Source organism: Erithacus rubecula (genome assembly GCF_903797595.1).
Source record: "Erithacus rubecula genome assembly, chromosome: 12".
In the NCBI taxonomy this organism is placed as follows: Eukaryota; Metazoa; Chordata; class Aves; order Passeriformes; family Muscicapidae; genus Erithacus; species Erithacus rubecula.
This window is the reverse complement of record NC_136664.1, coordinates 14,471,549-14,486,070: the sequence shown is the minus strand read 5'-3', so window position 1 is coordinate 14,486,070 and position 14,522 is coordinate 14,471,549. Positions and strand designations below refer to the sequence as shown.

At 39.6% G+C, this 14,522-nt stretch overlaps 1 protein-coding gene across 13 annotated transcripts in view; it reads right to left on the bottom strand.

The window, feature by feature from the left end:
• ZNF536 (zinc finger protein 536) overlaps positions 1-14,522 on the bottom strand; it is a 342,685-nt gene that overhangs the window by 181,449 nt on the left and 146,714 nt on the right. For 12 of the 13 annotated variants that reach the window (XM_079316181.1, XM_079316174.1, XM_079316173.1 and 9 more), the window contains one exon: positions 1,641-3,812. In XM_079316181.1, coding sequence (XP_079172307.1) covers positions 1,641-3,810 — 2,170 coding nt within the window. In that variant the 5' untranslated portion in view covers positions 3,811-3,812. Of the gene's footprint in view, positions 1-1,640; positions 3,813-5,357; positions 5,363-14,522 lie in introns of those variants that run through there. The other variant, XM_079316176.1, reaches the window with a different exon arrangement.

Below are 14,522 nucleotides of genomic sequence, written 5' to 3'. Positions count from 1 at the left end.
TTCTGATTGCTCTATGGCATTGCAAAACAGAAATGACAATTTTTATAATAAAGAGGAGTATTCCCTCCCCCGCCCCCCAAATGTGTAGGATTTTTAAAAGTGAAAGTTAGAAAAATAATCTTCTTCATCCTGACATATTTTCAATCCTCTTAAAAGAATCCCAACAACTATATATAGTATGAAATTAGCTCTCGCCTGTTAGCCTTGTTCCTACATAGAATTTTCTAACGTGTCTCACCAGTAATAAATTGCAAACGAGGCTATGGCTCTAAGAGTAGACTGTGTTTCATGGGTATTTAAACAACAGCATTAAGTACTATAGGAATCTCTGGAATGTGGAGTGCAGATTTATGCGTCTTAACAATTTCTTTACTGGTTTGTAAAAAGCCAACAAACTAACACTGTTTTTATATTAATTTGGCCTCAGAAGTAGAGTATACTGGAGCATGACAAGAACAACAAAAGTAAACTGGCATATACTTAATAACTGTAACAGTGAATTGCCTCCAATGCTAAAATATTTATCGAAACTGGGGGAAAAAAGCTAAAAAGAATTACCCTCAACAGCCTGCTACCAGCTCTTTAACAGTGGGCAATGTAATGCCTTAAGGTACCTCAAACTGTCTTTCATTTTCTAGACTTAACGGCTGATTGCAGAAATCAATGTTGCCATTAGTAACAGAGTATTTGTTATGGCATGATTTCCTCTGTTGTTAGGCTTGCAGAATGATTACAGTATTAGTGAGGTGCTTTCTTTATAAAGGGCTGGAGATACAACTTTCAATTTACTATCCATTAGTAAGTGACTTTGGAAATATACATGAGGCCAGAAATCTTACCTGTTATTACTTGGAGATTTTATTTCAGCAGTCATAGGCTAGTAACTTAAAAAAATTGTACCAGGAAGCTCAATATTTTATAGACATGTCCAATGAAATATTATCTGCTTTGCTATTTTATACACAGCAAGTTAACATGACATACAATACAATTAAAATGTTTCAGTCCAATTTCTATTTTTCTTGTACTTTCAAATAGATGTGAATTAAGCAGAAGGCTTCATACAAGTTAAAATCTGCACATAAGTTAGAAGATTGTCAAAAGGTTAGTAATTTGTATTTCTGAATCTCTTTTTAATCAGTCTGGTGGCCAGGTACAAGGACATAGCTAAGGAACTGACATGGTTGTCAGAATGAGGGCAATCAGAGAGGTGAACCAACATGCAGTTTATTAACTTCAGCTCAAAGAAGGCATCTTTCCTCACCCTTTTACTCAGAGGACAGGGCAGGATCTGCAAGAGAGACACTGTGAATAGAAGAGGAGGAGAAAACACCTTCCAAAACCTGGAGGGAGAGGCCCTGGAAGCGACAGAGCCATTGGTGGCTGCTCAGACCCTGCAGGCTGGGAAGGTGTCAGCTGAAAGGCTGGGAAACCTGCCCTTGGAGGGGAAAAGGGTGAGCAGAGAATTAACCTCGAAGGCATTGCAGGAACCCAAACACAGATGTGCTGGCAAATAATACTGCATCCCTGTGGACTGTAGGAAACGACCTGACAAGAGAATGCATAAACTACTTTACTGCTGTGAGTCAAATACAGCCATGAGGCTTTCAGTGCAGAGAGGGAAGAAGAAGTTATCATACCTGAAGAGGAGGGTGAGGAAGGATGAGGACTGTCCTCCTGAGCACTCCCTGTCTGCGAGAGACCCCCACCTACTCCGCTTTCTTCAGTAATGTTAGAGGACCCTGGTGTTGTCGACCTGCTGACAGACTGAGACTCTTGATCACTTCCAGACCCACGCCGCTCATCGAGACCACCTTGAATTATTTCATCTTCTCCTTTCCTGTCTCTTTTGTGGACCCTGGAGTGAACGACCACTTGGTGGTATGTTCTAAAAACCCTTCCGCAGTCCGGGCATTCAGTTGGCTTTTCTTTTATGTTTCCATGACTTTGTAAGTTGTAATCGAGTCCCTGGTTCATACCATGTGACAAAAAATCTCTACTGCCTTCTAAAGGGTCTAGTTTGCTTGGCAAGTCTCTCTGATTGCCCATTTTAGTGCTGTGAACCAAATCAGCAGGCATTTTCTGCTTAGAGCCATCTGCTCCTACTAACACATACTCCCGCTTCTCCTTATCAAACATAACTCCAGCATTTGCCAAAGTGTCTTCGTGGCTGCGCTGTATCTGCTGCTCTTTAGACAAAAAGCCATGTTCCATGGCCATTCCCCTTGCCATAAGCTGCCAGGCCTGATAGCTGTTTACTGGATCCATCTCTGCTGCTTTGGCAGCAGCTTGTAACCTTTCTATACAGCTGGATTTCAGAGGAGGCACCAGATTGAGACAGCCCAATAAAGAATGTTTATCCCCTTCGGCAATACTGTGGCCAATGCCAGAAATGGGCGAAAGGAGCTTCCCCAAGACTTCTTTCTCTTTCATGGGCATATCTCCTTTGTTGTAGATCTGATTTTGTTCACTTAACCTCGCTTTGTCAGGAGGAAGAAAACCACTCTGCAAACATGACAGATATCTTGAATACAGGTTTGCGTGAGCTTCCTGGGACATGCTGCTGATGGAGACAGGTACTTCAGGATCATTAGGAGATTTGTTCTTTACAGATAACTTATTCAGATGAACTTTCATGTGGTTTTTAAGAAACCAAGGCTCTTTGAATCGCCTCCCGCAGATCTGACAGCAGTGCTCAAAGGAATCCTTGTGCTTTCTCATGTGGCCTTTTAGGAACCAGGCTTGGCTAAACACTTGGCCACACACCTCGCAACGGAACTCGTTGGTGGATTGCTCCCCATTCCCGTTGGAGCCCTGTCCCTGTGCTGACTCTGCAGTTATGTGAGCCTTCTCCACGTGGCTGATCAGCTCCTCCTCCTGCGAGGCAGCAAAGTCACACAGAGTGCACTTGTAAGGCTTGTGCAGGATCCTTATGTGCCTGTCCAGCTCTTCTCGCTTCTTAAACTTGCCTTTGCAAAACGTGCATCTGAACCCGGCTGTCTGAGAGACAACTTCTTCCTGGACACTGACTGGCTTTGGAGAGGGAACAGGGTTTGAAATATCAGGTGTGTTGTGATTAGGTGGCACAGACAAGTTACAGTTTGCGAGCGGCATGGGCTGGGTGTGCTGCTGTGCTTTCACATCGGGCCGTGGCTGCAGGAGGCTGCTCTTCATCTGCTTGTCCCGAAGGATTGCTCTCTCCTCCAGCTCATGTAAAAGTCTGTTTTCTTCTCGGACCCTCCCACGACCTTTGCCAAGGTTTCCAAGCTTGTGAGTACGCAGGTGTATCTTCAGGTTGCCTTTTTGAGCTGCTCTGTGGTCGCAGTAGGGACACTTGAATGGTTTCTCTCCAGTGTGAGTTCTCATGTGCAGCGAGAGGATGCTGTTAAATCGGAAGCGTTTCCCGCAGAGGGGACAGGGGTACTTTCGGTTTTTCCTGGCGTCGTCCTCGATGTCACTCATCTGAGACATGATCCCCAGGTTCTGTCCATTTAAGAACTGCTGCAGATCCACGCGCCCGTTCAAGCTGGTGTCCACCTCCCTGTTGAGCTGGTTTGCCAGCAGGGCCATCTGGCTGCTGATGGGCTGGTTCGCTATGGACATGTGGCTCTTGTCTTCTAGTGGCACTGACGCCTTCTCCTCGGGATTCTGCCTGTTCTGCAGCTCTGGGAAGGCATGGCTGAGCTGGGAAGTGATCTGGTGCAGCTTCTGACTCATTGAATATTGCCCATTGAGAATGGTGCTGTTGAGATGGGCGTCAGCTTCTGGCACAGCTGAAGAAACACCAAGGCACAAACTAGCTTCCTCCATCTCTGAAAATCAGAAGATATTTTAGGTTCAGACTGTGAAAGAGTTATGAGCATTGAATCACTGGCGTACAATTTGCATTTTATGTTTTACCTACTCATAATAATGCAAAGGAATTTGTATAGGAACAATTAAAAGTGTAATAAGTGCCAACTGTGCTACACAGTTTTGATCATACATGTACTCATTCTGCATGTGTATTGAGAACTATTAATTACTATTTTAAAACATGCAACAATTTCGAAATCTCATTATTACAGAAGGGACCAAGGCTTTTACCATCTCTCACTTGTCCTTCTTGTGAAACTGCACCTGTCTGCATTTCTAAATCTATAGAAAAAGAAATCTTATGCATCTCTCCCATTTTCATTTAAAAAGCCAGCAACCCCCCCACCAAAATAGAAATCCATTTTTAACTTTTGGTTCCATTAACCATATTCAATATATTACACATTCTACATGAGAAAGATAGTTTTATGATTTGACAAAAAACCGATGGTATGATATTTACTGGTGTACAATAAAACAAGATAATGTTTTGGGAAAAAATAAAGGACAAGCTTTAGAACAATAAAAGGGATTTTGCTTTAGTCAACAAAAAGTGCAGTAATATCTCATTAAGCTGATTAGTATGCTGCTTAGAAACAGTACTAGGTGCTGTAACACATGATTATAATCATAAAAATCCTTCAGTGTTTGCAAGTAAGCATTAACGAGGTATATTAAATTTTAAGGAGACTGCGACTAGCAGCTTTGTAAACCTCTGAGATTAAGATTTAACCCTTCTGTTACAAAACATTGTTATTTTGTCATTTTGAAACTGAGCCCATCAAAAGGCACATAAATTATCTTCTGCCAAGTCCTTTAATTCATCGTTGAGAACCTTCAGATTTCTGTTCCTAGGAAAACTTGCCAGATTATAGAGGAATATCTCTGTCCTTCGATGGGTGATACATGTGATTTAAGACACTTTGATTTGTTTTAAAGAGCTCTCTTATGGAACTAGATAAAACCAATTAAAATCTGGGGAAGGTGTTGTGGAAAGTCTCAACAAGTTTAAGAATTCTAATAACTTTCCTAATATACAGTAATGACTACAAATTGTAGCTACACTATATATATGGCTGGAAATTAGAATTCAAAGCTGTTTGTTAAACACAAGTGCTCTGTTCTGGTCTGCATAATTGTCCACAATAATCCATCCTTGCCACTCCTCTACTCTATACAGATATAATGTATCTATAAAATTCTGTTTAAAATATAAAGCTTCACATAACTAATTCATAAACTATATGATGCTATAAGGATATATTAGACCACAGTTAAGATTTTTGTTGTTTGGTGGAGTGATTTGACACTTTATTCCCTCACAAAACTACTGAATTCTATAGGTTCTTAAAAAAATAATTTGGTCAACCCTCAGTTTGGCTTTAGCCAAAAGCACTTTTTTGCTGTGTCTCCTACAAAGGCTCCAGGCACACCCTGGGTGGACACCACTCCTCACAGAGCTTCACTTGACAGACAATTCAAGGTCCAGATCTGGTACATACTTAAAATGCATGGAATTGTGCTCGTGGGAGCAGTCCAGTAGACTTCAAAGGGTGACTCTTGAAAGCAAAGTTCCACACATGATTAAGTATTTGCAGGATCAGGGCCTAAAATAAAAGCATGGGAGGTCTTTGAGGGGAGACCTCTTTGGGCCTGACAGGATGACTGGGATTGTGACACAATGCAGATCTGGTAAGAAGTACAGGAAAGAGTTCTATTCATGTGTATTAAAAAATAACATGAGCCACCTAGTTTTGCCCATATATATAGCAGATCTTTTTCAAAATTTAACAGTCCTCTGATTCAGGTCACGTGTTGGGGATCCATTATTTGCATGCTGTCAATGTTATTGTTTATAAAAATATTAAAGAAATCAAGTATATAAAAGGACTCCACCTAAGTTTAGCTTGCAGTGTCTGATTTCCAAAGGTAGAGAGTAGGGGAACATAATCAAGACAGGTGTTCACCCAAGGCAATGTATCAAAAAGGAAAATTCTTAATTTCCATTCAAGTTTTCTGTGCAGCAGACCACAATCATTCAAAATGTGGGTATGCACAACTTTTTCTTCTTTTTTAAATTTTTGAAAGTTTGTTCAACTTTTTGAACAAACCAAGTTTCATATTCAAAAAGATTAATTAAACCTCTTAAGACTTACAGTCCTCAGGTCTGCCATTGCCTGAAGTTAACTGAGATTTTGAATATCTGCCTATGTACTTCTTAAAAAAAATAACAAATACTCCTACAAATAACAACACAAGAAAACACCCCAAACCTAAATCTACTTTTTGTCTGGATTCCACATACCCAGGAGTGTTATTTCTCCCCACCATGCTTAAACAAGGCATGTTGGCAAACAAACATAACAATTCCAGAAATGCATAGCATGTGCTGACACACACATACATTGAAGAAGGTTTAGAAAGGTCTTTGTGAATTGTCATTATTCTCTAACAACTTCAAAAATGCAGTCTGCATTTCGTTTTTTTTCAGTTGATACCAATAGGACCTGGTGCTTTTACATGCTCAGAAAGGTTTGGGTAGTTAATTTCAGCATTTTATGCTCTATCGAAGTTTGGAAATGCTGACAGATCCCAGTGGAATTTATTAATTCTGATGTTTAACCCTAAGCATCAGTTCAAATGTATGGTTATTTGGATTGAGGAGGGAAGTTGTGCTTGAGATTTTTGTTATTCTGTGCCTCTTTTTTCAATTGTAACTGTAATAAAATAACAACAGCAGTGTTAGCTGGAATATAGTAAGTGTTCCAATGTTTCCTTTTTGCTATTTTCTGTCTTCCAAAATCATACAGAAATATATAATGTAGAATATTGGGAGAACAAGTAAGAAAATAGTTTAGAGAAATAACAAATCGATAATTTCTCATCTAAAGACTAATAATTTTGGACCAAGTCAGGGGAGTCTAACCCCTCCCCACCCCCCCGGATCTTTTAGCATAGGAAATGTTATACATTTTTTATTAAATATGCAGAAAGATCAGCAAAGCCTCTGCTTAGTGAGCAACAACCAGCTCTGAATGCTGCCTACTCTGATCAGCTGTGCTCTTTCAGGCACCCAGCTACCACAATATCCAAATGTATTCTTCACCTAAACAGCATTTCCCCCCTCATCTGCCCCTGCTTCTTGCAGGCCTGTTCTTTCCTCTGGCTCTGAATTGTTTCCTCTTTTCCTCACTCCAGCCTGGTTTCATTGCAAAGTGTAACTACAGCACTGAAAGCACTGCCCTGTGAAATTTGTCCTCCTGCCATGCCCAGGTACAGTTTTCCTGAGTGCAGGGACCTTGCTTCTGCTCAGCTTTCACAGAAATCATTCTTGGTATCCCTTAGCCCTTTCACATCAAAACCTACCGAGATCTCATCTTGTATCCACATGCAAGACAGTCACAAAACACATCCTCATCCATCATTCCACTATGAATTAGATAACTCAATCTAATTTGCCTGATTTCTCAAAAAAAAAAAAAAAAAAAAAATAGCAATTTCACTCTCTCCCTCTTTATCCATCATCTCTGTCTAGATCTATGGCCAGACAGGTTACACCAGGTGGGGCAAGGGGCTTTCATTCCCCAGTGAGGCAGTTCATGGTACCCACCTTGGTATTCAAAGATACTCAAAAATAAAAAATTTGGAAATGTCAATTTGTAAGTACTACTTTGATGCTCCATGACAGGGAAAACATCTAGCTTTCAATTTTTAAATATATAGTCTATCACATTATTTTCATGATCCTGATCTCTCATATAAGGAAAGCACAGAATGTTTTGCTATCTCTCACACTGGGAACAGAAGCACAATGTTCTCTGTAGTTAACAAATGTTTACAAAATGAACTGCAAATCAAATTGGAGATTGTTAAGAAATTCAAAATATGTTTGCTGGAGTTTATTTAGCAAATTTCTGCCCTTTAATTATCTCAAATATTGTTTAAAGACAGTGTCCCCCAAGACGTGGCACTGCACCAGAGCATGTTGGGATCAGGAGTTGTTATGAGCTGCCCTTTCTAACCTAAATAAACCCTCAGCTCTTGCCCAAGTGAGTTGCTGTGGCCAAAATCCCCAAACTGAGCCTGCTGCAGAGCCAGGCTAGAGCCCAGCTGGTCCACAGTGCAGTGGGCAGGGCAGGGCAGCCTTGGGAAGCACCACTCTGACCATCCAGGGCCAGCTGCCACGTGCTGTGCCCACTGTGCAGGACCCCACTCCTCTGAGGAGCAGCTCTGCTTATGAAACTCACCACGGAGCACAGATATTATAAAAATATCCCTCTCATCTCCTACATAAAGGTACAGGGAGACATTCAAGTCCCTTTGATGATACTAATAGTTATTTTGATTTCACTCACATTTTTGCCCTCAAGACTATTTCCTGTGATATCAATAGCGAAAGTTCTGGCTTTAGCCATTTCAACTGAACACACAGATTTTATTTAACTATTTGAAATGGATTACTGGAATTTAAAACCAATTATGACACCAGAAATGCCTGTCATCACAACTACATTAATGTAATACGAGAAGCTGAGCTTTCTCTTGCTGGAAACAGGGAAAAAAAAAAATATGGCAAGCAGAATGACAGAATTTCAAGATAAATCTGTGCCTACGCACACATGTAAACATATGCAGGCACACTCATATCTGTATACAGACACATATGTGCAGACACACACCTGTTATCTTTGTAAACAGATGGACCAAATTCAGCTCTTATTTACACCTGTTCATTCCTGCTGGACACACACACACACTGAAGCTTTCCCCTCTTCAGTGCTGTGGAGAAAACAGTCATTTTAAAGCCACTGTTGTGCTGTTATTATAGCTTAGATTAGGTTAGTTAAAAGATTTACAGTTCAGTAAGCAAAGTAATGCTTTACAAGCTCACGTGTTTAAACGACAAGCTCGCTCTGGCCCTGATCCTCTGAGCAGTTAGAGCTACACACACTGTTACTTATGCTTTCAGAATATAGACCTGCTATTTATCTTTCCAGCTAGAAAAATTCACATATATCTACATTATCTTGTGGTCCACTGGCAAATTCTAAATACTCCAATACAGACTGCTTCAGTTCTTAGCAACTCGTAAACAGGTATTGCTGAGATCAGAATATATATTGAATTTTTATTAAATATTGTTCTTATTGTTGCAGCAGAAACAGTTGAACTAAAGCTGTTATAAGCATAATACACTCCTGTTAAGAAATACAGAACACCAGACTACTGAACCCTTTCAGGGTCATTAAACAGCTGTAAACATTATTACAAAAATAAACCAGAGATTTCATGCTTACATTTTAGCCCAGAGCTTGGTGTGCTGAGCAAGTACATTTTTTTCATCTCTTACAATCAACGCTGGTGACATTTGGGCATCCAAACAAATTACATCACAAATATTACTGAGGTGGGTAGGATACTGAGCAGTTTATTTGCCAGATGATTAATATATAAACAGCAGGGCAGGATAAATGACCTACTCTTCTTTGACTGATTTGTAGGCAATACTAAGAGACATAGATGTAAATAGTTAGATTTTAACAAAAACATGCATGCACGGAAGGGGAGGGGAAAGATCAGCTGTATTTAATGCCACCAGGACAGCATTATCCAGTCTGATAAAATAAAACAAACATTAGGCCAGATTCTACTCTCATTTTACTTATGTAAAATAGAGTAATTGCATCGACTTCATAGGAGTTTTTGTTAAGTAGGTGTCCTATTCCTTGGGGTATAATATAATTATTTCAGGAAAATATATGGTTTCTGGAGTATAACAGGATGTCTTTAAAAAAAGAAAGTTGGCCTACAGGTAATGTGTCCTATCTATTTGTTTTTATTCAAACATGATTAAGGCCAGCTTGTTAATTGGTTATCACTATTAGTGGCACTAGCACATTGAGGGTTGGCAGGCATTGCAGAGCCCGTGTAAGTGGCAGTACCCAGACTGGTTTGAGCAGGAGCAGAGCACAGGGCAGAGCTCTGGGGGAAGCAGGGCTGCCCCATCCACAGCCCAGCAGCTCTGGGGGAAGCAGGGCTGCCCCATCCACAGCCCAGCAGCTCTGGGGGCTCAGCTCAGCCCAGCATCCCCCACAGCTGGGACCACGCAGGGGGCAGCGGGAAGGCATCCGACAGAACTGTAGCTGCTTTGTAGGGCTGATATTTAAACAAGCTGCTTATTGATTCCAAAACAAAGTACTCCTTTAGTAACAACAGAGCCAACTCATTCCACAACAGTTTTTATGTCTTAAAGAAGGGTTAGCAGAGGGATTTTGAAGTTTCAAAAGTCATTAGCAGACAGAAAATGGTTTGCTGAGGCTGTAGTGCCTTTGCTCTGGGCTGGGAAGAGAGTTGCTTTCTAAAATACCTGTTACATCTGCAGGGTACTTTCTAGTTAGCACAGCCTTTGGGACTGATAACTGATCAGTGGAAGATAAATCACCAGAACAGTCTTTGGTTGGTAGCACCCGTGGAGTGGAGGACTGTGAACCGTTTGTGATCACAATCTAGGAAGATGAGCACAGAGGAGAGGAGAGGTCATTTATAAATCTCACTCCCAGATTAGAATAGAAAGATTAGAAGAATGCAGACAAGCTGTTTGATTTATTGCTACTTTGCATGTGACTTAGTAAAATCTGTTTTCCTTCTTATTTATTCTATTTCACTTGCATATACTTAAGTCAGATGCAAAGAAGAGAAAGATAAATAATTGGTTCTGAAAGTTCAGTACATTAAAAAACAAAAAAATCATGATTTTTTTTTTCCAGGTACTGGTTGCTTCTGGGATCATTATTTTTTAGCTTATAAACATTGATTCTCATTTTACTTTTTATTTTCCTAGTGATCTTTCGATGGCAAAAGTAAAGATAAGAGTGATACCAAAATTCATATTGGAGTCTTATTTGTGGAATGCTTCATTAAACTAAAGCTTCTGTTACTTTAGAAACAGCATTTTTTAAAGTAAATTTGTTATTTTCATGTAATTTGGAATGTATACAACTGATTAAACCCTCTCCAATTTGATCAATTTCCTGTAGCTCCTATCTGATCATTCACTTTAATTAATCTAACTGGCATCCACATCAGATTGAAGAAACCTTAAAATTAAGCTTTTAATGAACCACTTTACCATCACAGAGTACAAATAAAATAATAAAATGCCTGGAAGACTTTGCAAAGCATATTTATTATTTCATTTTTTGTCATTTTTATAGCATGGAAAAGGCTCTGAATCTTCTGTTCTCATCTGAAGACACTGCACTGTGCTAGAAGTATGCAATGCTCTAACCTATTATATAATATTAAAAGATACATAATGTTGACCCTATTAATCCTTCATTCCTTGCACAGGAAAGTTCCAAATAAAAGGCCAAGCATTTCAGCTGGGTGAGGACAGGAGGATCAGGCCCCCTGAACCAATTATAAAGAGATCAATAAAGAAGAGTTAAGACTTCAGAACTCAAAGCACAGTTTGAAACAATTTAAATCCAAAACTGTAATGCTGGGTTGATGATTTTTTTTTTCATTGCACAAAGGCTTAGACTTAGATTTTGTGCACAACTAAATATAATGTCAAATGCACATATGTCCCAAAGATCAAAGTATGATTGACTGTGAAATATTCATATGCAATAGCCCAGCGAGATTTAGTTCACAAGGGCACCTGTCAGAAGCATAAGCTTGGATACAAATCATCAAATAAGTATGTAAAATCATTACTAAAATCCAGGCATGCAATCAGATAGCCAGTTGTCTGAAACTGCTGGACTGTAGCCAGCACAGTGGCTCAACAGAATAATGCTTTGGTCTTTGCAGATCCTCAGGGCCCTGGTTCAGTTCCTCCTGCTACTGGTCAGGTCAACTGTCTGTACCTAGTGTTGACTTTCCTGGCACTTAATGCTAGGAGCAAAGCAAAAAAACCCGAGTCCATAAGTTGCCTTTGACCTGAGCCACAGAAACATCTGCTGGTTGAGTCACGAACTGCTTGTTGGCCAAGTTTAACAGGATCCCAGCCTGCTGCGGATCAGCTCTCTCAGCAGTAGGTGTCACTGCAATAAATAGATGGATTTCAAGGGACAAAGACACACATTGCCAGGGAAAATGCATAAACAGAACATCTCTGAATAAAGAGAGTTTCAAAACAAAGTATGAGGTCCAATTAGACTTTTCCTTTAACTCTTTGCAAAATGTTGGAAATCTGGTTTAGGGTGGAATTAAATTGCACAAGTGGGATTGCCAACAACAACAGCACTGTAATTCTGTCCTTTAGTCCTGTGTCACAGAGATCCTTTAATTCACATTAATCACCTCCCTGCAATCCCAGGTCTATTAGGTAAAGACTGTTACAGTTAAACCTTTAAAAAAAAAAGCTCTCTAACAAATTAAGTCATTTTGTCTAGTGGAACAAAAGACCTAGTTATATGGAAAGACACTGCACACTCAACTGTAGTTGTAGGGCTGAAAGACCACAAGGTTAGCCTATGTTTTTTGTCAAATTAGAGAGCCCATAACCAACCCTATCTGCATACAGAACATGGAGAGAGAGAATACTTATAACAGCTTGGGGGGTGGGGGAAAGATGCCTCAAGTATAGATTTAATTAATAGAATGCATATTTTGAAGAAGCAGTAACCAATTTATATTTGAAACAGAAATATTTGGTATGCCAAGTAATATCACAGAGATGTCAGCCAATTCTACACCATATTTGGTTTCATTATCACAAAATGGTTTGTAGGATAATTAAGGATGCTCCAAATTGCATGCTATTGAGTTAGACTGTAGACAAAACAATGCATCACTAAGCATATGGGCTACCTGTGATGACATCAAGACAGTAACTACGTGCCTAAGAAAATGTTTTAAGAAAAAAGAAAGATTAATACATCAAACCTTATGTAACCTGTTGCACATGAAAGAGAACATATGTGACAATACATACTCCTAAAGTACATATATAATACAAATGCATTTATTTTATTTCAAATGGGGAACAAAAGAGAGGAACAAATATACAGAGAATGAAAAGATAAATTGTGCATCCTTCAAGGTCAGCATATTTAAGTAAAAACAACATTAAAAATTAGTAACTCCCATGAAAAGCATAAAGGGTCACACTATAAATGTGGGAAGAGCTCCTCCTTTCCCCCCAGCAGCTGCTGAAAGTTCCCCAGCAGTTACTCCCACCAGCTCCTGCCCCAGTATTCCCTAAAGGCCTCCAGCACATGGAACCCCAAAGCACACTGTGATCAGTTCAATCAGAGAAGAGAGGAACACCTTTGCTAAATGTTTCTTTGCTGGGTACAGAAATATCCAACATCTTAATACATTGGAAATGGAAACATGGAAGTAATTTGCCCAATTTCAGAGTAAAGGGACCAAGTTTTTCAGAATTTCAGCACTGTAGAAATAAATATCCCTAACTGATCCTTTGCACATCTCATTTAGGAAAAAGCTTGCCATGATCTTGACTTAAATAGATGGCTCATCCTCTGTAAAGAAGCCAGGGACAGAGTCCAGAACTCTTGACTCCCATTGCTTATTCCAGTGTGGCAGATAGCTTTCATTTCCTTTATCAATCATAATTGACTGCTGAAAAGACTGGGTTTTTTAACTCATAGCAAACCTGTCAGCAAAAAAACTTTTTTTTTGTTAAAATACTAGAGAGGGTTGGTTTTTTTTTTCCTTTAATAACAGAGATTATTGGCTGTTAATACCTTCTATCTCCAAATTCTATCTTCTTTCTTCCCTCAATCCAACTGACTTATTTTTCCTCTCCCTATAATACATGGACTTGGTGACAAAAAATACCATACATAATTCAGATGTTTACAGTGATTTTTAGGTACAAGTGGCTTCGATGAGTTATTACTCATCATATTAGTTTAATACTAATTTCCAGAAGAAAAAAAAAAAAAAAAAAAAAAAAAAAAGCTGAGAAAGCCTTAGTTTTAGTGGATGAGATGGAGCAAAAGATAAAACTGAAATAGACAGAGATGCTAGAAGCAGGTTAATGCTGGAAAAATAGAGCAAACATTTCTCAAACACCCCTTGTGCTTGTGGTCTCCCAAAAAGCAGAAAGAGAAAATTCTTTAAAGAATTAAGTGGAAAAGATGTGGAAAAAATTAAAGAATTAAAAATTAAAGAATTAAGTGGAAAAGAAATACATGACACTGCTCTTTCAGAGGGAGGAAGACAACCCAAACAACAACATCCGTACAAAAAGTACCTGACTTGGGATATCTCCCTGTATTTTCCAAGCTGCTTTTAAAATCCTCTCTACCTGTTGCAGTGAGATTATTCTGTCTCTTCCTCTGAATAATGGTACCAAACAGTTGTAACAGTTTTGCAGTTAACCTAAGGGAATAACAGTGATTCACACAAGTGACCCCAAAAAGGGGTCCCATCTCTGTAGGGCTCTTGGCTGCAGTGAGGTGCAGCCCTGAAGGGAACAGAGAATCTCCCTTTGCCCTGGGGGATGAGGTGCAGGAAAGGGAATCATCGTGCATGTCTTGAAGGAAGCAGAGATGTGAGCACTGTCTGTGTGAAACAGGACACGTGTTTAAGTGCAATGGCCTTCAGGATCCAACAAGCTGGGCACCAGCTGCTGCCTGGGCACCCCTGTTTTATCTGGGCACATAGCTTTGATCATTAATAAAAAGAACACT